Source organism: Notothenia rossii (assembly GCF_949606895.1).
Source record: "Notothenia rossii genome assembly, chromosome: 6".
NCBI lineage: Eukaryota > Metazoa > Chordata > Actinopteri > Perciformes > Nototheniidae > Notothenia > Notothenia rossii.
Window position 1 is genome coordinate 74,697,989 of NC_136909.1, and position 21,741 is coordinate 74,719,729.

At 41.5% G+C, this 21,741-nt stretch overlaps 1 protein-coding gene and 1 long non-coding RNA gene across 8 annotated transcripts in view; one reads left to right on the forward strand and one right to left on the reverse strand.

Moving 5' to 3' along the window:
• Positions 1 to 12,168, forward strand: part of pax2a (paired box 2a) — a 29,311-nt gene extending 17,143 nt beyond the window's left edge. For 4 of the 7 annotated variants that reach the window (XM_079686094.1, XM_079686095.1, XM_079686091.1 and 1 more), the window contains 3 exons: positions 7,673 to 7,774; positions 9,218 to 9,304; positions 9,454 to 12,168. In XM_079686094.1, the coding sequence (XP_079542220.1) occupies positions 7,673 to 7,774; positions 9,218 to 9,304; positions 9,454 to 9,575 (311 nt within the window). In that variant the 3' untranslated portion in view covers positions 9,576 to 12,168. Of the gene's footprint in view, positions 1 to 7,672; positions 7,775 to 9,217; positions 9,305 to 9,434 lie in introns of all 7 variants that reach the window. The other 3 variants (XM_079686096.1, XM_079686097.1, XM_079686093.1) reach the window with 1 other exon arrangement.
• The window catches only part of LOC307042291, a 52,401-nt gene continuing 30,668 nt past the window's right edge, over positions 9 to 21,741 (reverse strand). Inside the window, exon 3 of the long non-coding RNA XR_013809064.1 lies at positions 9 to 752. This is a non-coding gene — a long non-coding RNA (uncharacterized lncRNA). The remainder of the gene's footprint in view (positions 753 to 21,741) is intronic.

The following is a 21,741-nucleotide window of genomic DNA, read 5'->3' on the forward strand; positions in this document are numbered from 1 at the left end:
AATTTGACTCATGCTACATTGATCCCTAAAACACAGCTGCAGCAGGTCGAAAAAAATCTGCAGCAAGGTGCACAAACTAAGTGCTTGAACCCAGACATTGTATTTAGCTCCGCCTCTGCTGCTGCGTTTTCCTGTATTGTCATGGCACGCTCCTGTTATCCAAAGTTTTTTTGTATACCATTTTTCCAAATTCCTCTCTGACCCTTTCACCAGCCAATGGATCAAATTTGACTTATTCCTCATCCCCTAAATATGCTTCAGCTAAAAGTGAGAGCAGCTGACAAATGGGACTATACCTGACCTGAACTGAAAATGCACTTTTCTTCAAACTTGGTTAACTTTGACTGAGCATTGTAAAAAATCCTCTTCATATTGCATCATCATAGAGTAATCAAGATTTTGACTGCCGCTTCCTTATGGCGCTACATATTTTCCCAGCTATATTAAATTCTTATCACCAAATGAAAAAGCTCTTTCGAGCCACTTTTTGAGGCACTCTGTGTATTTATTTCTCGGAGACAGAGCGAGGCGATATATCATCTGAGCCCATTAAATCCTACAGGCCTTTCACACGCTGCTCCTAACTGGCTATTGTGTTAGCCCGGATTGGCCCGCTAACAGATTGACTGGGAGCACTTCTCATAAGAGACAGCTGCTGTTCTCGCCGCGACACGACGTTGTCATCAAAGGCTATGATAGCCTGTTGATTGACAGCGGCTGGAGTAGCACCGTGGCTGGCTGGCTGCCTCAAGCTGCGGAGAGAGAGAGGGAAGGAGAGAGACATAGGTAAAGTTCAGACAGTAAAAGAAAACTAAAATTACAGTTTTTTTCCAATTCATGAACTGGCTGCTGTTTTCAATAGTGACTTCAACTGAGTGCCAACAGGTAATGGCAGGTGCAGTGTATTGAATATCTAGCTATCTGTATCATATAACCCACACTGACCCACCCTGTATTGCACTATGGCTCCTTTTTCTCTGCTGTCCAGGTTGACGGCCGCCTGGTTAATTGAAATGTTGTTTGAATGTGGCTGCTGAGGCTCTTTCCCAGGAGAGGTTAGGTTTACTGACTGCAGAGCAATATGCCATTCTTTTAATAAAAAAAACATAATTATGCATTGGGCATCAGAGTCAATGAGTCCACTGTGTGTATGTGTGAGAGAAAGAGAGAGTAGGTAAAGGGGAGGACAGCATGATTGAAAAACTGCAGTGGCCCTTCTCAAATGATCCCCACAGTCCAGCCCCGGACCCAAACACAGAACTACTGGAAAAGAAAGACCCCTTTTTTAATCCTGAATATGTGGGAGGTAGATTTGCCCCAGAAAGTTGGGCCTCACGAGAAGAAAGGTGTGTTTTTGTCTTTCATGCCGGGCTCCTCCTATGAAAGCGGTCTCGCTCTGGGGAGCACACTCATAGCAGGTGGCCTTCCAGCCACCTGGGGGACGGGGCCTCCTATAGCGATACATGTGAGGGCCACAGATTGCATAATTAGGAGCCAAACAAGGAAAACTTTTCTTTGTGTGGAATATGACAGCAAACTTAAACCTATTGCTTTTGAGTATTTTGAGCACCAAATTAAAGTCAAAAGTAATTTCCAGTTAGCTTTTATTACTTAATTTGAACGACTATGCAAAGCAAAGCATGAAGCACTTGATTGGGTGTAGGTTGTCACTGCATAATATTATTTTTTCTTCCATTAGCAAACCCTGTAAATAGGAATGTATGCCAAGGCTGAAAAATGCTAAATTACCTTCCTCACTTAGGCTGGGATCCAATTATCAATAACTTATGCTCTCATACTGGATGGAGCCACACGATTATATTCATTCTTTAAATGTTTTCTGCTCCCAATTAAAATGCATACAGTTATTGATCTTGTTGATTTTTATGTCCTGGAATTTGCATAATCTATTAAAGATGAATGATTAATGAAGTGCTCAGTTTTGCGTTCCAAGGGCGCCAGGGAAAGCAATGTCGGCCATCTTTTGTGTCCTCTGTATGTGTGAAAGAGACAGTTACCTAGGAAGGAGGGCGGCAGCCAAATTAGGGCACTGAAACGCACCGCTGGGATTCAGTGTGAATCACCAATCTTTGACAAATGATGTTCTCCTTCCATGACAATCTTTAGATTTGAAAAAGTGTCAAAGCTATTTGTAGTGAAATTATCATCTACTAAGAGAAGTACAACAAATAAAGCATTTGTCAAATGTGGCATACTGGGTGAAAAAGAAAACCGTGAACTTTCTGGTGTGTACAAGCTGTGAAGAAGCGTATGTGTCTGTGTTCACTGGAAAAACACACTGCTCAGTGCGTTCAGGTAGAGAACAGCATGTCATGTTTAACCTCTGGTCTCTGGCTCTGGTCTAGCATGTATGTGTCTGCCCAGTTTTCCATTGATACCTGAAAATAGACGGCATCATAAATTGTCCTGCAGATCCATTGACTTGTAATCCCTGCACAAGTTTATATTTAGAACAAATCATAGTTTAGAATTGTTACAACATGATCACTCCCACCAGAGCCTGTGGGGGGCTGAGTGTAAATGGGAACCCCTCTGTCCAGTCTCTATCAGATGCGAAGATTCAATGTTTTTACATCCCTCTCTCTCTCCCTATGAGAGACAAGAAAAAACTGTACAGATGAGGTGAGAACAACCTCATGCTTAATTACATATTATTTCCAGCTGAAATGTACACCACACTGAGCTCCTTTTATAACTTGGCTGTAACAGCCTTTTGCTGCTGGGTGGCAAACAACAAGCAACCACCTAACCTGCGCTGCCTGGTGTGAGGCATGGTGGCAAACAGCGTGTCTCAGCATCGTAAACGCCTGCAGACCCGGGCTCAAATTAATGTTTATATCATCCCCCCAACTAAAGCACACTAACCTGTGAACACACTTTTGATAATGAATGCCCTGTCCTGTGTATGGGGAATGTAAGCTATTTGGCCATGTTAATATTATTTACTTATTTACTTTTCATTTGTTCATTTCTGGTGCAAGTGGTGAAATATGTGTGTCCCTATCAAGGAAAATGTAACGTTTAATTTTGTCTAGACTCCTCTACAGACCGTACGTACTACTACACAAGACACAAGTTTTAGTGATAGTATAGTATAGTGATCTTGAAGATACTGTAGGATTGGAAAAAGTTCTCTGCAGATTGAATGTCAGCCTTTTGAAAACAAGAGTTCTTCAGTAAATGGTTTGCGCACCGAAGTTCCTTGGTGTGTGTTTAAAAAGGAAATGCTCACTTGAGAGAAGGCTGTTGTAGCTATATCTGGACGCATCACTCCGAGGACCATTGTAGGTTCTTAACAGTCCATTTCTATGGTTGATGGGGTCTGCAGACGTGGTATCAGTGTATCAGTGGTGGAGCAGAGACAGATGTTGGAGAACTCTATAGCGTCTCCACTCTCTCAGAGATGTGTTTGCTGGGGAGAAAAGTCCCCAAGGACCCTGAGTTTATCTTCCATCTCCATCATCAGGGCCTGTGATTTGACAGGCTCCCTTTGCCTGGGCTCTGCCTCGTCTCCAGGACAATAAGCAACACCATGTCTGATTAGTTTCAGAGTTCAGTGGTCTTGAACGCAGCATTTGTATCGGTTGTTGTTGCGTCGTAACCTCTGTCTGTTTGACAACGGTTGCTCAGGCGCTGAGAAAACAGAAGCCTACAGCATGCAGGAAGTCTCTGATCCAATGTCAACAGATCTGTGCTAGGCTTCATGTTTGGCAGCATAAGTCTTTCACTAAAGTTCATAATAATGTCCCAACGGTTTGGTAGGCCAAGCAGATTCATACTTACATTAATGTAACTGCTCCTTAGAAAACTACTTGTTTGTATTGTGTGAGCAAGATTCACTTAACACAAACCCAATCCACTTTTTAAAACTGTGACAAACTGTCATTGGATTATGTTTTTCAGGCCAACACTTGTTGCACATGTCTTTTTCTACCATATGTTTTTTGTTATGGTTCAGGCTCGCTGTGATTGTTGTCAAAATCGTAATGACGCTGATCAAGCTGTTCGTTAAATATAATGCTTTAGGCAAACGCGAAAATAATTTACTGTTATCCCCCCGATCAAACTCAGGGTAACTTTTGAAAGCTGTTTTAACTTTAAAAACTGAGTACATTTGAGATATAATGAACTGAACAGCATTACTGAGGGCCAGCCATTTGCAATCATTCCTAAATGCGGACATTGTTTCAAATAAATTCATGACATACTTGTACAGTGCATGTGACACACTTTAGGTCCATCCAATTAAATACAAAGCCCTCTCATTAGAATATTTCTGTTCATGCCAGAGTTTTGTGGCAACCATGCTTTTAATGATTTGATCGTAAGTTCAAAAATGTCCTCCATAACAATGCTATTTGTCTCAATAAGATGAAAGTATTCTGTGTAATTGCAATACCTCTGTCTAAATCCCCATTTACAGCCGTCCCAAAGACAAAGAGATTTGGAGAACTTCCTTTAGACTTCTATGGGAAAGCAGTCGCTTACGTTCCCTGGCATTAGGTTCATAGGGCTGACAGGGTTTTTTCCCCCCTTCCGTACAACAGTCCTTATCTTAATGAGGAATCGTAACACACAGTCCTGTTGTAAAATGACAATGATGGGGGAAGCAGCTAATGAGGCTATCATGATGTCGGGAAAGAGCCATCTCTCCCTGCAGGCCCCAGCCAACAGAACGGGCTCACGGCAGACGTGGCGAGGCCGGAGACAGAGCTCACATTGATTGCATAGGTTCAAGAGGCAGAGCCGGTGAAATGAAAGATGGCAAGACTCATCAGCCAAATTAGATCAAAGTGCAGAGTTCTGAACTGTCTGCGAGCCGTTGTTTGGTTATTTGTGGGAGTGATTTTGTTGTGAGAAAGCAGCCGTGAGATTATGTTGTTTGTTTTCCCCAGAACCTTTGGGAAATTTTTTAGGCATTTGAGCTTGATTGATCAGGCGCGATGTGTTGTTGCATAATTTCACTGGTGTATCTTTCCACTTAGCTGAATGAATTACTGCTGCGTGCATATGAGATTATTATTATATACTTTGTAATTGATCAAATCGACTGCTTATCTATTCAGAATTCATATGAAATGTTGCATCTTGAGTTGGTGAAAGAGTAAAAGTTCATGGGAACCGAGGAAAGAAAATGTTTTCCAATCTTCTTTATTTTTTATTTCCTACCTATTTAGGGTTAAAAAAACATCCTGCAATTTAGACTTTTTTTAATTTAACTTAATTTTTAAATGTTACAGTATGTCCACTGTAGAGGACGTGAGGACCATTTTAGTTTGAAAAGACAGCCAAAATGAACAGATAGACTATGTAACGTATTATGGTTATAGAGTGATATTAATACAATAATACATTCACCTTTATTTAAAATATAAATAAGTAATTGATCTGAACATTGCTGTTTATTTGGTGGCTAAAAAACTAGTTTGGTTCTTGGTCTATCCAGATCTTCAAAGGCTTTGTAGTCGATGTACTGGGAAAAGTACCTCATTGACTCGAGTCGGCACGGGCTGTAGGGTCATCTTGACTAGTTTTATGGATGTGGTCTCCATTTGACCATGCTCATAGAAACAAAGCTGGCATTCCTGAGGCAATTCTCATTTTTCATGGCTCCACTTAAAATAAAAACAACAATAAGACATACGTGCTACTCTTGGTCCACAGAGGGCCATGTCTTTCCCGCTCGTCCCTATCTGTCTCTCTGTCTGTATCTGTGCGCTCATGGAGCCTCCTGCATCTTTCCCCCCCTTCCTCTTGACCCTCTTCTATCCCAGGTGTGAAATCCTCATCTCTCTCATCATCTGAGAACTCAAAATCTGAATCTCCCTGAACTACTGTATCTGGTACAGAAAATGTCTGCTTCAGTTCCGTCTCCTGCAACAATATTGAGTCATGAAGTCCATGAAGATGGTCCTGACGTCCACTAGAATGGACATTTATAAAAGAGCTGTTATTTCAAAAATTGAATTATTTAATCGTTTCAGAACTAATTATATAGTTCCTCACATCAACAAAAAATTGTTTGGTATGCCAGCCATTTTGGATGAGAAGAAAGAGGAACTTCCCAGCATGCAATTTTAACCAATGACATATCACTGGAAAGACCAGGATGTCCTCTGTACAGTACATCAGGGATTGATAGAGTAGCTCAAAACAGTAAAAGGATATGCATGTTAACAAAATGTCCACTACATTTTCAATGGGCTGGGTCCCAGGAGGGTAAAGTAGCAATTGCTCTTTTACTGCTCCTCATCTTTTATTTTTCATTCATATCAGAAATCTGTAGAGATATGGAGTCTCGTCTCGGTTTGATTAATTGCACTGTTGTAGTGTTCGGCTATGCAAGACAAATCTAGAAAACACGTATGCTGCTTACTTGATTTGCGTTGGCAAATATTTTTTATTTTAGTTGTTGGACATTCAAACAGCTATACATTCATCCCTACATCCATCTGAGTTGCTGAAGTGAAAGTATGTATAGTATAGTGTGGATTTGCATGTCTACATCATTTCTATTTTTTTTTTTTCTTGTTTTCCACCTGGCAGACTCTCACCCATCATATCCACCTTCCATGTGCCTAAAGCGAGAGCCCCATGAGGCATCATTTGCCCCCTTCACCCCCTCCTCTACTCCCAGCTACCCTGCCCATACCCACGGCCCCCGCTACAGCCAATATGCCCGCCAGCCTTTTATAGCAGGTACAACTTTACCCATAAGGCCCTGCAGCCAGATCAAAATCAAATCAAGCTCTCTATTTTAGTTGATCATTTTTGATAATTTAGTAGATGTAAATTGAAGCATCCACCTCTCACGTTGCAAAGCCATCAATCCCATCATGCTTTGAGGCCTCACTGTTTTGTCTACAGGAGTGAAACTGACTGTTTGCCCCTCATTAACAGCACATGTTCTATCCCCCTCTCGGGTTAACAATGGGCCTCCAAGTCCCTTCAGCCTCGTGACAGGCCCAAGGTCTGAGGGGCTGGAGGGGGCCAAAAAGGGGGGGGGGGGGGGGAGAGTTTCTAGAGGCTGAGACTTAAGGCTGATGCTGCTTTGGACCCGCATGTCCCTGTCCTGTGTGTCCCCTTATCCTGTCTTACCCGGTCACTGTTACTTAAACAACCATGTGGTTCAATGCTTTTGTCACTTTCAAAAGCTGCTCAGAAAGTTGGTATATGTCCTTTACAAATATACGATTTCTGCATAAAAAACTATTCCGCGACTTTCCTCAAAATAGCACATACGCAATAATTGCATTGTGATATGGACTGGGGACCTGTTTGGGGAGCACCTTTCACCCAATGCAATGTCCAGCCCCTTGAAACCCCAGATAAGCAGAGCAACAGTTTACGTATTTGTTTTCCTGTTTATTACTTGTGAACGATTTAACTTGCATACAATGAGAAATGAAATGCTGTTATACAATGTGACAGCAAGTGGCTTGTCTTTGCTTGTTATTTTCTTCACTATATGCTATTACCTTACTTTGGTGATATCAAGTATCGTGGTTGAAACATTGAATTCAATTTTCTTATAAAACCTGATGGAAATGCTTAAGCTGAACCATCAAGTATAAATAGAAAATAAATATTCATACTGAACTTTTCTGCGTTCAAGCATCATGTAAATAATTTCCCTCCTTTGTGCCTGCAGGTCGAGACATGGCCAGTACCACCCTACCTGGCTACCCGCCTCACGTCCCCCCCACTGGGCAAGGCAGCTACCCCACCTCCACACTCGCTGGAATGGTTCCTGGTAGGTACCACTACTCCCTTTTTATGATGCCATTCATTTTAATCTTACAGCTTTTATTTTCAGTAGGTAGTCCCCTTCAGTTGATCTTGGTGAGGTCACTTTAAGCTAAACAAGTAGTAATACTTCTCTGTGATGTCTCTAAAAGTGTGCATGTAACACATACAACAAAAAATCACTCTTTGAATTACTGAAGAAACCTCAAGGCCTTGCTCTTGACTCAAAGGATTCAAGAGAGCTTGTTATAGCTTTGTTAGACTGCGGTTAGCGTGTGGTTAGCGTCTGCGGACGAGGACATTAGATGAACTCGATAGACGATCACCACAATCAGTGGCCGTGTGATAGGACAGTTCCTCTCAGTTACACTCCAGCTCCCAGCGCTCATTACCTCCGCCGTGTCCACACGGTGCACTCGCACCAGCCCCGTCGATAAACACTGCTTTTGCTCCTCTCCTCGCCTCCCCGGACACCCAGGGCTGCAGAGCGTATCTCTTTCCCCTCTACTTAACCTGCAGTTCAGGTTCACAGCAAACAGTTAAGGGTCAAAACACAGAGGCGTGGAGGGCCTGTAAATATTTAAATCACTATCTCTCTCAGGGATGAGCTCAAGTTACACGACCAGCACTGGGGATGCTATAGCTGGCAGCATGTGTAGATCTCTCCTCCAAACAACTGAAAACACAATTCCTTTTATCGCTCGGAGACGTGTACCTATCACAGTAACCAATAATCAAAGCAGGCGTGCAGTATTTACAAGTGAGTCCACTGTGAACGACACAGACATTTTAAGGAATACAAGGAGGTAAAAGCTGAAATCTAAATGTATACTATTGTAGAGTGCTTATGGATCATACTAGCACACAAGCACAGCTGTGTTTTTAATCCAGAGGTTGCATTTTTTTTTTCATCTGGCGGGGAATGACTAAGATTTATTGACTGGCCCCAAACACTGTTAAAGCAAAGGCCATTCCTCAGCAGCTTCAAATAAAGCTTTTATAGTGTCGTAAAAGAAGGAAACCTGTGGACCCTAAGCATCACTCTCCAAAATCCCCTCAGCCTCCCGTCCTTTCCACCACGACCCGCACAGGGAGGACAAAGAGCGAATGAGAGTCTCGAAGAACCTATTAGGGATTTTTGAAGCGAAGCCTCATCGCTTAAAAAGTAGGGGAAAAGCAATGCAGTCCTCACTTAAGGAAAAAATAAAGGAAATCCTAAAGACTAACAAAGGATTAATAAAACAATCAATTCACCTGAAGGGACCGAGGAGACAAGCTATGCAAGCAGCTAGGATAAAAACGCAGCATTATCGAGTGACAACATTGTCATAGACCTGGAATGTGACTCGGTGTTAAGGCTTCTATAAAAGTGTAATATTTTAAGAAAGCTGTCTGTCATTTAATTTGTAAGCTCTTTGCTAATGTTTGTATTTATTGATCTGTTTTCTAGGAGGCGACTTTTCTGGAAACCCTTACTCTCATCCACAATACACCACATACAACGATGGATGGCGGTTCAGCAATCCAGCATTACTAAGTAAGAAACCTTCCAACATTCTTTAACATTTTTATAATATAAATAAATCTCCAGGCTCTATATATTCTCATGTCCTACATGATGTTTGGCCTCGTGGTTTCCAACGGCTCGTTCTTCTGTTAACTTTCAGGTTCCCCTTATTATTATAGTGCCGCGTCCCGTGGCTCCGCACCACCCACTGCTGCCACGGCCTACGACCGCCACTAGTTACTATGGAGACCATCTCAAACTGCAGGGCCAGGGATATGGCCTCCATATTGTCCATGTCTGAGAAACACTGAGGTCAAAGGGAAGCGTGGTGGAATCCTAAAGGAAACCCTGTGACGTTACACGATGTGGAGGAAGGATCGGCGAGGTCAACGCCGCTGCATCTCGCCCAGCTTCAGCGTCACACACTTTGGGTCAAAATGGCCTGCGGGGCGTTCAGAGCCCACCCATCATGCCCTCACTCTCTCAAAGGCCCGAACACTTCCAGAATGACTTTAAGAGATTATATAAATATATATATTATAAAATATAAATTGAAGAAAAACAGTGTGAAGAATACCATGTGGAAAAAAATGTTGTGGGTTTTTATTTTTGTTTCTCTGTTGCTGTTGTTGTTGTTGTTATTTTATTCATGGATCCTCACTTTCCTTTTTTGTGATGAACCGCAGTATTTTTCTGCTCTTAAGAGAGAAGTCCAGGGGAAATGGCAATGGTCCCATAGCTTGACGATGCAGCGTCTTAAAGCAGTGTTTCGAGGGCTTTACTCTGGTGCTTTGACTACGTCTTCTGCTCCCATTTCTCCTGTCCCACTGACATCATCAGCCTAACACAGCATGTCCTACAACGTTTACTGACCCTATATAGACCAATGGCAACATCACACTCCCTGTGGCAAACAATCAGATGTAAAAATGTAAATCATTTTGCAAAGTATTAAAAACATGGTGACCACAAAAATGGTCTCGCCAGAATTTGAAATACTTTAATTTATTTGTTCTGTTTCTGTTTTTTAATGTAAGAAAAAGGCTATCAAAGAGTAGTTCTCACCTTTCTCTCATTTTCCAGTCATGTCCATGTCAATGCATGATCGTCCTTTGCTCTTTTTTTGCACTATATCCTCTGCTTATTTATTTGATTTGGTACTGTCACTTAACATTAAGTTAAATTAACCTACCATTTGAAAACATAAGTTCAAACTTTTTATGTTGGATAGTTTAGTTGTAAAAGCACAAAGCAGACAGACATGTGGGAACATCCTTTTCTGAGTAAAAGCAATGCTTTCAATTTTTCTGAGGACTTTGAAGCCTCATCCCTATGGCTACATGAACAAATTCAATTCTCCTGGGTTATACTCCATTCAGCTTCTTAGTCGTACCACTAGATGCCTACACTGTTTAGAAAGCTGTTTGCAGTTGAGCAAACTAACTGTAAATTAGCTTCAACAATTGCCTTACAAGCCTGTTCTTTCAACGCAAATTCATGCCTGTTCAACAAAATGAATTGCCTTTACAAACACATATTCACAACCCTCCTTGATTTACGTTCTACTCTCCATAGGGACTGAAAGGAAAAACTGATTCAGTTTGCTTTTTGGGAAATATTTTGTGAATGTACTATTAACTACATTTGCCAAAGACTTAGTTTGATATTTAATATTTTATTTACAGTATATGTATGCATAAATAAAGCAGTATTATCTTTTAAATGAGTAGTCAACACTGAACATGTATGCCGTGACCTTTTAACGGTCGAACAACATGATGCATATGACTGTAATGAAAAAGGTGAAATTCAGTTACTCAATACTCCGTCAGTTGCAACAAAATGCTGCTTTGTAGAATGGTTTGTGAATAATGTGAAGACAATTCTTCTCTGTAAATAATATCACACACACGCGCAGCATATCATACTAATGTACTGGCTCCCTTTGTAGATATTCAAACTGAAAAAATACATTACATTTGTGTCTTAATGTAATGTTGTGCTCTGAGGAAAGGCATAACTACTGTATGACCTGTGGCTACACATGCTGTAGCAGCAGGTTCCAGATGCTAACATCACATAGGTTGTCTTTGTCATTTGATTTTTTTTTCATGGTAATGTCATGATAATGTTTTATGTCACTATGCAATGAGTTTAATGGCTTTCTGTATCATCTGTTGTTGTTGGGCTCAGAATAAGTAATCCCCATGGAGAACAGCATATAAATGAACAAGAACAAAAGACCTCCAGTGTGAAATGGTTTCTCTCTCATTTCACAAATTCCCTTAAATGAGGAAGCGATCAAACTGAAGTCCTTGGCAACAATCAAAGATATTGTCCTGTTTGCTGTTAGTAGATGTTGTGATCATTATGTTAATCCAAATTACAGTCATCTGTGGCTCCATGTGTAGAAACACATCCACACTTATTACCAGTCACCCATCTCTCCTTGCTCCCATCACTCCCTCCGCCAATACAACGCTTTAGCAAAAGGCATCCAACATGAAGTTTACTTTAATTCTACACTAGCAAATACATCATCTGGCACCAGGGTTAACTGTGGTTGCAGAGGGCACCAGTTAACAGAGAAACAGCGGCCCTGCTCTTCAGGAGAAGCTATCCTCTACAAATTGCACTTGGGATTTGCCTATTTCTGTGTACATGTAGCTCGACATATGTGAAAATGAAACACTGGCGCAGAGTGCAAGCCACCGTCATTCAGGCGGAGTCTTTGCTTTAGGAAGCGGAGCACCTCTAAAGGAAAGGGTCTTCTGCTGTTGTAAAGATGATACAGGAGAAGTGTCATGGACATAAAAAGGATTTCTGATGAAAATCTATACAGAAAGCCTTGTGGCCTCAATCATTGTTCTGTTTCAGTTCTGTTCCAATTCTTTTTGTGCACATGAGAAATAAATTCTTTTATATGTCAGTCGTTGACTCGGTGTCCCCTCATTATTAACCCCATAAGAAAATGATTCAGAGTTCAAGGTTTCCTGCTGCCGGTGTATTGATGTTTGGTTTTATGAGGACTAGAAGGCACTCATACGGGTTACAGCTCTCAAATATGAAATACAGAAACAAATGCTGAGCACGTTGCTTGAGTGTCTATCTGTAGAAATGTTATAGATTATGATTCCTGTTAAAAGTCTCCTACAGTAAAAAGGAACAATTGCATTATGTTAACACATCTGTGTTTGTGTGCAAGACATACGGAAAAAGAGAAAATGTTGAAAAAAATAAAAGGAGAGAGTAGAGGGGGAAACAAATAAGCGGGACAGTTGGAGAGGCAGGAGAGCGTTGCCCCGGCTTTAGACTCAAGTACATTTAATGATGCATTGGTTTCATCCTGCCATACCACACTGCTGCTACCCCTTCTCCTCTCTAAACGCTCTACTCTGGAACACACAATTGTTATAATTCAATTTCACTGCTTCCTCTGCCTATTGTTTATTTCATGGATCCCCTGTGAAGCATCAAAAGCTAGTGTTTCTGTCAGCCCCCTAACTGTCCTATGTGTTTGTCATTCAGGCCTTGTTAAAAGATAAAACACACACACACACATACACACATACACACTTAAACTCTCTCCTCTCCCAGCTGAGAATTCCCAGTGGTAAAATTATTCCATTTAGATGGGAACTTTTTTGTCACAACCCTGTCTAAATTGGCATATCTGGCTCTCTTGTTGAAACCAATAAACTGTGAACCCGGATGCATCTGTCTGTCAAGCTCATCTTTACTTTAGCGGGCCAGATGACAACAACAGGAGAGGAGACACACACCAGCAGAATGGGGCGCACTGATTGGCTCTCATCAGTTAGGCATTACGAGAAGCACCTGTCATCCTCGGGGCTTCTCAAACCCCACTCAGAGAGGCCCTGCCACGGGGGCCAATGGGCCTCGCGCAAGATTTACTCAAACACTTCACCCTCATTGTCAACTTGGCTTGGTGATGCCCTACAGCTAGGCCTCTTTTGCCATGATTCATGTCTGTCACTGGTAATATATACAGTGAAATAAGCCCATTGTAAAGAGCTGGTAGATGGACACAGTCTGAAGCAATTCCTTGCGAAGTTTGCGTTTTATTCAGACATCGAGATGTTGCACTAAATACATATTAAATTCACTTTTTTCTTAGCATTTCTAATTCAATGAACCAGCACCAGTGGTGGAAAATACTACTTGTGTACTTCATATCCCATGATATCTCTTGTATAACTGGTTCTTTTTTCACAAAGCATTTCCACTAAATATATATAAATGATTGGCTTATAAATTATGAAACAAAACAACAAAAAGCAAAGTCCCTTGTCATAGGTTTTTGTATGAATTATAAGCCGTTAAACCTAAATTATTTTTAAACTTCTCAGATGATTTAAATGATCCATTAGTAACTATTCAAGGGCCAAAGAGGTAAACTTATCCAGTTACCTTGTCACTCTGGCAACCACAGGACCTAATTACCAAACAGTAGATAAAGCAGGTACAACTAGCTGCACCTGGGGCAGTAAAATACAATGCACTGATGCGTTAATTGTAACAATGCAATAGAGTGACACATGAGACTCAAGTAACCACAGCAGTCAAATAGTTTATCATTTTTATACCTACAAATATAAATATACTTAACTTTCAAATAGAAGACTTTTAATCGTAATTGGGTATTTCTTGGTTGTTGTGTTACTTTTTCAGGGATAAACAGTGTATTTTCTTTAAACACAATACACAGTGACAAGAAGAGTGAGAACACCTAGAATTTAATATGTAGTGATTTCTCTTTGTGTTAACCTCCACACCATGAGAGAGCGAGGCTCCATGAATCTGGAGGTGAGACACGAGCACGGTATTGTTCAGAGACGAGGAGCGCTGGTGGTCTGGCAGTGACGTCCTGTCATCTGCCTGCATGGGAGCCTGTCATCAGCCTCATCATGTGGCTGTCATAGTTGATGCAGGCGAGGGGAGAGGCCAACCCTGCTGTGTCAATCAACGAGCCCTCATTAGAAGCGGCTCTAATTAGTGGCTGCACGGTCGCTGTATTGTTCACAACGCCGCCTTCGTTAACTCTGTTAATCCCAAATGGATTTAGGTTGAGAAGAGGCAGCATTACAGCCATCCAGAGGTATAATATGAAGCTACTTTATATGTTGAAACAAGTTATGTTGTTTGAACTCGAAAGTGAATATAGATATTAAATTGTCCCTGAAGAAGCAACTGCGTGTTTATCACCCTGGTCCAAGAATGAACAGGTTTTAAATTGAAACAAAGGTTTTGTGAAAATGTCCTTGTAGAAATAAATCATCATCTCATATTAAAATTATTTCAGTGTGGCAGGGGTGTCAGAGAGTTCAAGCCCGGTCTCTGATGATCCTGGTCCTGACAGAACGATGATTATGAGGTTATTTTCACTGTTGGCGGGCGAGACCATCCAGGCGACAAGAACATGACTTTGTGATGTTTGTAATGAGTGAGCATTGATTGACTCTGCATTGCCTAAAGAGGTTGCCTCCATGTTCAAGCTCAAAGGATGCTCGGGCTCTGTGTGCATCCTGTACTGTAGCATGGTTCTCAATTAGAATAATGAGAAGCCGCAGAGCTGTCTGGAGAAACCCAATTGCTGCGTTCCTCAACCCAGGCCTTATCTGCCAACTATATGCTATAATACCATTCCCATCCCAGTTAGATCACTCACCAGCGCAGAGCAATTTCCCTTCAGGAGCTAAATTATCGTTTTGAATGGCCATTGTGCGACACGTTGTGTAATTAAGCACCAAATATGCCTCGCTACCTGATTATGTCACTCTCCAAAGGGGCTTAGGAGCTGAGAGATGGTGTTTGTGTGAGTACATCAAGTGGTGGGGAGGGATTCTAGGTTGGGGAGGAAGTGTGTAAGGACATAACAAAAGGCCAAAATGTGTAAAATGGGGTAGCATTGACCCGCGTGACCCCTTCAAGCTGAGAGAGGGTCTCCTGTCTGACAGAAGCCCAGTCTGAGGAGGGGGGGGATTGTTTGAGTCCAAACTGTTTTGATACTGTTTTGCAACACGAGCATCCAGCCTGCTGCAGCTCAAGTGGGAAGAAGAAGATGAGGAGATGAGGCAAAGAGGGGAGAAAGAAAAGTGGGAGACCACAATCAGCAACCCCCACCACCTCTGACTGGCTCCCCACACCGCTACATCCCCCCCAACACACACATACACACACTCACTCCCGGACGCCTCTACCCCCTCCCCTACCCAACACCCAGTCACTGTCAGGCCAAACACATGATGAATTGCCCTGTCAACAGAATTCATTCAGGGACCAATTAATTCAGCAGAAATGAACTAGAGCCATCAGTCGCTGAAAAACTCAGTGCAAAGAGAGCAAAGTAGCCCCACTTCAGAAAACGAGGAAGCGAGGGAGAGAGGGGAAAGAGGGGTGAGTGTAGTGGAGACGAGAGGGCAAGCAAAAGAGAGAGGGAGAAAGAAAAGGAGAGGGAGAGAGAGAGCGTGGTGGAAGTTAGTCTGACAGAAATTGGTCATTTAATGCTTTAGCGCACTGGAGACAGCCCCTGTCATAGACGAAGGCATGGCAGGGGCTCCCCTGGTATTTTATTTATTAATTATCCTATGCAGCGAGGGGCCTTTAACTGTCTCAGTCCAGCCCCGTCAGCCCGACTCCCTGTCATTTTCTCTCCACAAACAGATCCTTTAACACCGCGCTCCAGGTTAATGGAGACAAAGCCAATATCCAACCAACCTTGCCTTCTCCCCCAAATACAATATTCATCCGTACCTTATCCAGGTAATTATGTCTCCGACGATCTCCTGAATATGTCGTTGGGATGCTAATAAACCATTTTGGAGCTGGCGTGCAGAACACGTCTGACCTTTTCAACTCTCTGCTTCATGGTGGCTACGCCTCCCAAGGAGGGCAGCAATTATTTACACCTTATCGGGAACTACATGTCATTGAGAATAAACATAGTTCAAATAATTTAATGATGGCTGCATATTATTATTCAGGATATAAGCAAGTCAAACTCATGTACCCTCATAATTGGAGGATGATATGTAACATGGTTGCATGTGAAATCTTTGTTGATAGAATAAATGCTTTGCCACGTACAGCTACCTGTCAGGAGGGATTTTACTCCCAAATATTTGTCATCTCAAGGGCTTCATCTCTGTTTCCTTAGCAGTGTGGAATAAATTCATCAGAACTGTGCCTGCCAGAAGCTGTTTTGTTGGCGGTGACAAATTAGCACTGTGAAGGGCGATATCAACACCAGCTAATTAAGGTGTTGTGTGATTTTGGGCTCCAGATCAAGAATCTGCTGATTCATCCCACGGGTGATTATGATGTCCATATGGTCAACGTACAGCGCGGTACACAAGGAAACACAATCGGCCCGCTGCAGCAATGGCTTTGCCAAAAGTTGGATCTTGTCTTTTGTGGCGGTGTTGGGTGGTGTTCATGAAGGCTCTGAATTATTAACAGCATCTTTTCTTTAAGCCCAGGATCCTCTAGTGGAAAACACGGGATGAAGGGCAGCTGGGAGGCTGCCTGCTACTGACTGCCCCTCTTCTCTGACAACAGGAAGTGAAATTCAACGCTATTTCCAATGTTATTCATTGATGGGCTGGTGTACCTTGGATGCCCTCTTCGTAGTGTCACTTGGTTCAAGGAATCATCACAACTCAAGCAACAAAAAGGTGATTTTAATATAAATGATCAATGCTTCTTCCTCATCAGATATTTTAGTGTATTTTAAGCTTGACAAACTCCAGGGACTCTGGAGGCTAATAAACTCTCTCGCTCCCATTCATTTCAATTCAGTCTTGTAGTGCTAAGCACAGTGAAAATACACCTAATAGACAACACAGGCATACAAGCCAAGTGAACCTGACAAATGGAACAGAAAAGCTAACAGAGAAGAAAGAGGTGCTTAGCTGTCAAAGGTAAAGTGCTTTCCTGATTTCTGTTTACTCACCATGCTTGAAACTTGACTTGTTTTCCTGCAGCTTACTGAAGAGATTCTGTCTGTGAGTCAGCTGGTTGTCAGCGTGTCTCACGGGCAAAACCGCTCATTTAGCATAACATTTGGAAGGTGGAAAAGTTCTGAGGTGCAGGTTTTTAAAAAGTATGATAACATACAAACATATATTGTATGAGGTATTAAAAGAGAGTTTGATTCAATGACGATACTACTGAAGCTTTAAGACAACCTCATCTGCCTCTCATTCCACTCACACATGGATATTCGTTTTATGGGATATAAAGTGTAAAGAATTAGAATAATATAAGGATGGGAGTGAGACCTACAGAAATACACTGCATGTGAACAGAGAGGAGATGTGCTGTAGAATATAATTAATTAAATGAGACTAATTAGGAACATGAGAGCAGGTGCCAGGCTATGAGCTGACAGGGAAGACAGCAAGACAACATGCCAGCACAAAAGAAGAAAAGCACTGCGCCACACACACACACACACACACACACACACACACACACACACACACACACACACACACACACACACACACACACACACACACACACACACACACACACACACACACACACACACACACACACACACACACACACACACACACACACACACACACACACACACACACACACACACACACACACACACACACACACACACACACACACACACACACACACACGTGTAAGTGCACCACCAAACGCACATACACACTTAATGCACACAAACACACAGCTGCGGTTATGAGGGTGTATCGTGACAGGCACGGGGACAAAACAACTTTCTGCGTTTTGTCATGTGAAACCCCGCAGGAATACTCCTGACAGGAAGCAGAGACCCAGGCACCGTGGGGGTCTCTTGCCTTTGTCTCACACACATTCTCTTTATTATTTTTGTTCTGCAATGGCGGAAAGAAGTTTGCACAAGCCAAAGATTTCTCTCCCCTAATTATTTCAGCACTTGCTCCAGACTACAAGCGGTGCAAATTCACAGACTGCTTTTCTTCCTCTCTTAAAGAGCTCCCAGAGCTGCCGCAACAGGGTACATTTAAATTTGATATGGTAGAGATTTATTGGAAAAAGTCACACATTTCCAACATTTTCATCTAGGGATAATCAAGCTGAACTGAAATACACTTAATAAATGTCTACAAAATCATATGAGAGCCAATTATTTTGCTTTGTAAACTCAATGTAGACAAAATACACGTAGGATATCCAGTATTTAAAACGTGACGTAACATGGACACAAAATGTTTTTATAAATTAATTACTGTGCAGACAAAACCTAAAGACTGTGAACAGTGTATTTAAAACCTACCTAGTTCTTCATTTTGAATCCTAACACTAACCCCAAAGCAAAAGTTATATAGCTGCAGCAGTTATCGCATTGTTACGTGCCAACAATTGTAATTTGTATCCTTGTTATGAATGTACTACATAAATGAAATGATACAATCATTTGTGTTTTATCCAACTGAATGAAGTAGAGCTGAAACAATTAGTTGAATATTATTCATCAGCTATGTTAAAATTCTAATTAAGTCTTTTTTTTTAACTGGATATGCCAAATATCTGCTTTCAGGTTCTTAAATGTGAGGTATTGGTGTTTATCCATGTGTTATATTATTGTAAATTTAAGCTTTTTAGATTTTGGTCTTTTGCTTAGATAGAAGTCAATTTGGAAATGTTATCAGGAGTTTTCTTCTGATATTTTTGATATTCCATATTGATTAATGAATAAAACCCAAACATAATCTGTACCTTAAGCAATGATGAAAATATATTTATTTTCATCCCCTTGCTTTCCAAATTCATAAATAGTAGTTAGTTAGACAATAATAACAAACTGTAGGACAATCTAGCATGTAGCATTGTTCATTTTCATTCACCAGTATGTTCTCCCTTAGGGAAGAAGCCAACGAGAGAAAAAAGCCAACAGTTTGCAGAGTGAAAATAGCTTGTATGCTTTCACCGCATGGACTTGACAATGAGGTTAAATACTTATTTGCAAAGTGCCACAAGTAAAAACCTGTCCCTGCCAACTGGATGTCAGTGTGCCGCTTGGAATCCATTCTACACAACTTATTGTCAGGTTTACAAAGTAGGCAAGCTTCTGTACTGCTGAGGAAAACAAAGCAACACAGAGGCTTTCTCTAACTTTCCATGAACAATATCAGCACTTTTACTCAGGTTCAGATTACAAACATGACACTGTAAAGGGAGGCTGTAGCTCAGTGGATAGTGATCTGGACTTCGAATCAGGAGATAGCAAGTTCGAGTCCCACTGTAGTCAGCATTCCGTTGTGTCCCTGGGCAAGACACTTCACCCCAAATTGCTCCACAGTACTGAATTTATGTAAGTCACTTTGGATAAAAGCGTCTAACAAATGACATGTACTGTAATGTAAAGGGGATTTAAAAAATCAACAATTTCCTAAAGACGTCCAACTGGAAAGCAATGGTTTCCAAAGATTACCGAAACCAAATTTCATCTCTTTTTGATGTTAATGATAGCAGAAATGCTGCTGTTTTAGCTTGAAATAGACAAAGAGGGAAATCATTTTTACAGGAAAAACATGATGAAACTTCAGACCTTCTCGCTATCAATCACAGCCAAACAGCAAGGATCTATACCTAACTTTCTCCCTAGATAAAACACAGAACAACAGCATTTAGAAAGCTACGTGGTCCTGCAGCCAAGACTCTGCGAAGCGGACAGCTCAATATCTAGCCCTAGTGCGGCTTGTCAATGCAACACCAAACTCAAGACAGAGAGATGGGGGGTTGGTGTGGGGAAGGCTTTTTTAATTATCTGTGGTTGGGTCGGACTGTGCATCATCATTAGAGAGACTAAATAGCAGTGGTCACTGACTCAGGTAGTGGTAAACGGCACAATTAACAAGCTGAGGAGGGAGAACTGTATTCAATTTGAAAGCCTTCTCTCCTAATCCATCTCCAGTGATCAGCAGTGCTGCTGAGCTACGCCCTTTTACATTCAATTACATTAATCAGGTTATTACCCAGAAAAAGTCAACATTTTAATCAAGAACTGGCAAAGTAGGGCAGGACGTTACACCGAGACAGGGCTAAGTGACAGTCAGAAGAGGGGAGTGATGGTATTCTACTGAAGATCATCTTGTTGAAAACGGCACAGCACAGAGCGGTTTGTAAGGTCTTGATGCATTCATTTTGCCATTCAGTTGATTTTGATAAGCTCCATTTTTGTCAGCGTTCACCAGAATGTATATGTCGTCATGTCTACATTTGTACAAGTCTGAATTCATCCCATACTTTAAGTGGGTACTTGATGGTGTACAGCACGTCAAGAATGCATTCGCCTTTTCTGTTTTTTTGAACGGCTCTCGGCTGTAAATCCACTGGATATAATCCTTGCAGGGGTGTTGTTAGCACAGCAGGTGTGTAAGAAGCAAAAAACACAGCTGCAGGGCATCCTAATAACTATCCTCAAAATCCTTTGACGCATTCTTGGAAACAACACGAGCCATTATTCATATATGGATGGAAACAACTTGTCTAAATGTATGTAGAGCGGTCCACTGTGGTCAGGTGGGGGATTATTTCATTCATTGCAGAAAAAAGCCAATTTATATGAATATATGCTTACTTCACAACCAGTTCAAGTGGACTTTGCTGACTGATTGCTGACTGCACACACGAAGTGAATCTAATTTAGTAGAACCTCTGGCTAAGCAGTAGTTTCTCGCCCATTTTTCCCACTAACAGGGAAAAAATCAATTCTTGGGCATCTATGACATTCAGGAGATGCTTGTCTGGTTTTTATTTTACTTATTTCTACACTTCTTTTTGCATTCTGGCTTGTTAGGAGTTCTGTGATGGCTGACCCGGGAAATGGTTTCTGATTAATGGAGGGAAATTCTTGTTGTCCACCACATAATGAGAGAAGACAGAGGTGAGAACAGCTCAATAGGAGAGATAACCACTCTTTGATCCAAACGGTCATGCAGAACCTATACTCGCTGCATCGTCAGAAAGTCAACTGTCAAGCTCCTCGTTTTGAAATCTCTCCTCATAAACTTTGAAATGGCTTTGAGATAGTTTGTTTTACAAATTGTAACATAAAAGTCTGTCTTTTGTTAATAATATACTTGCAAATGATTGCAAACTGTCTGCCATTTGATCGTATTCTTTCCAGATCACGGCCGCCAGACTTTTGCAATATAATAATTGACTTCTTACACTTCGTTACACACAAACAGCCAACCAGCGATATGGCATGTTCACGCATATTCAAAATATTAAACTGTCTAAGTGCCATTTCTGAATTCCCACTAACAAGACCCATCTCAACTTAAGATGTCTTGTTAAATTGAGACCTTGTTCCCCAGTGGACTTAAATGTAAAACATATCTCTACCCTTGACAAGCAATGTTAATCCATTTAGTGTAACGAACTAACATGTCCCTAATTAAAATATGCCTTTTAATGAT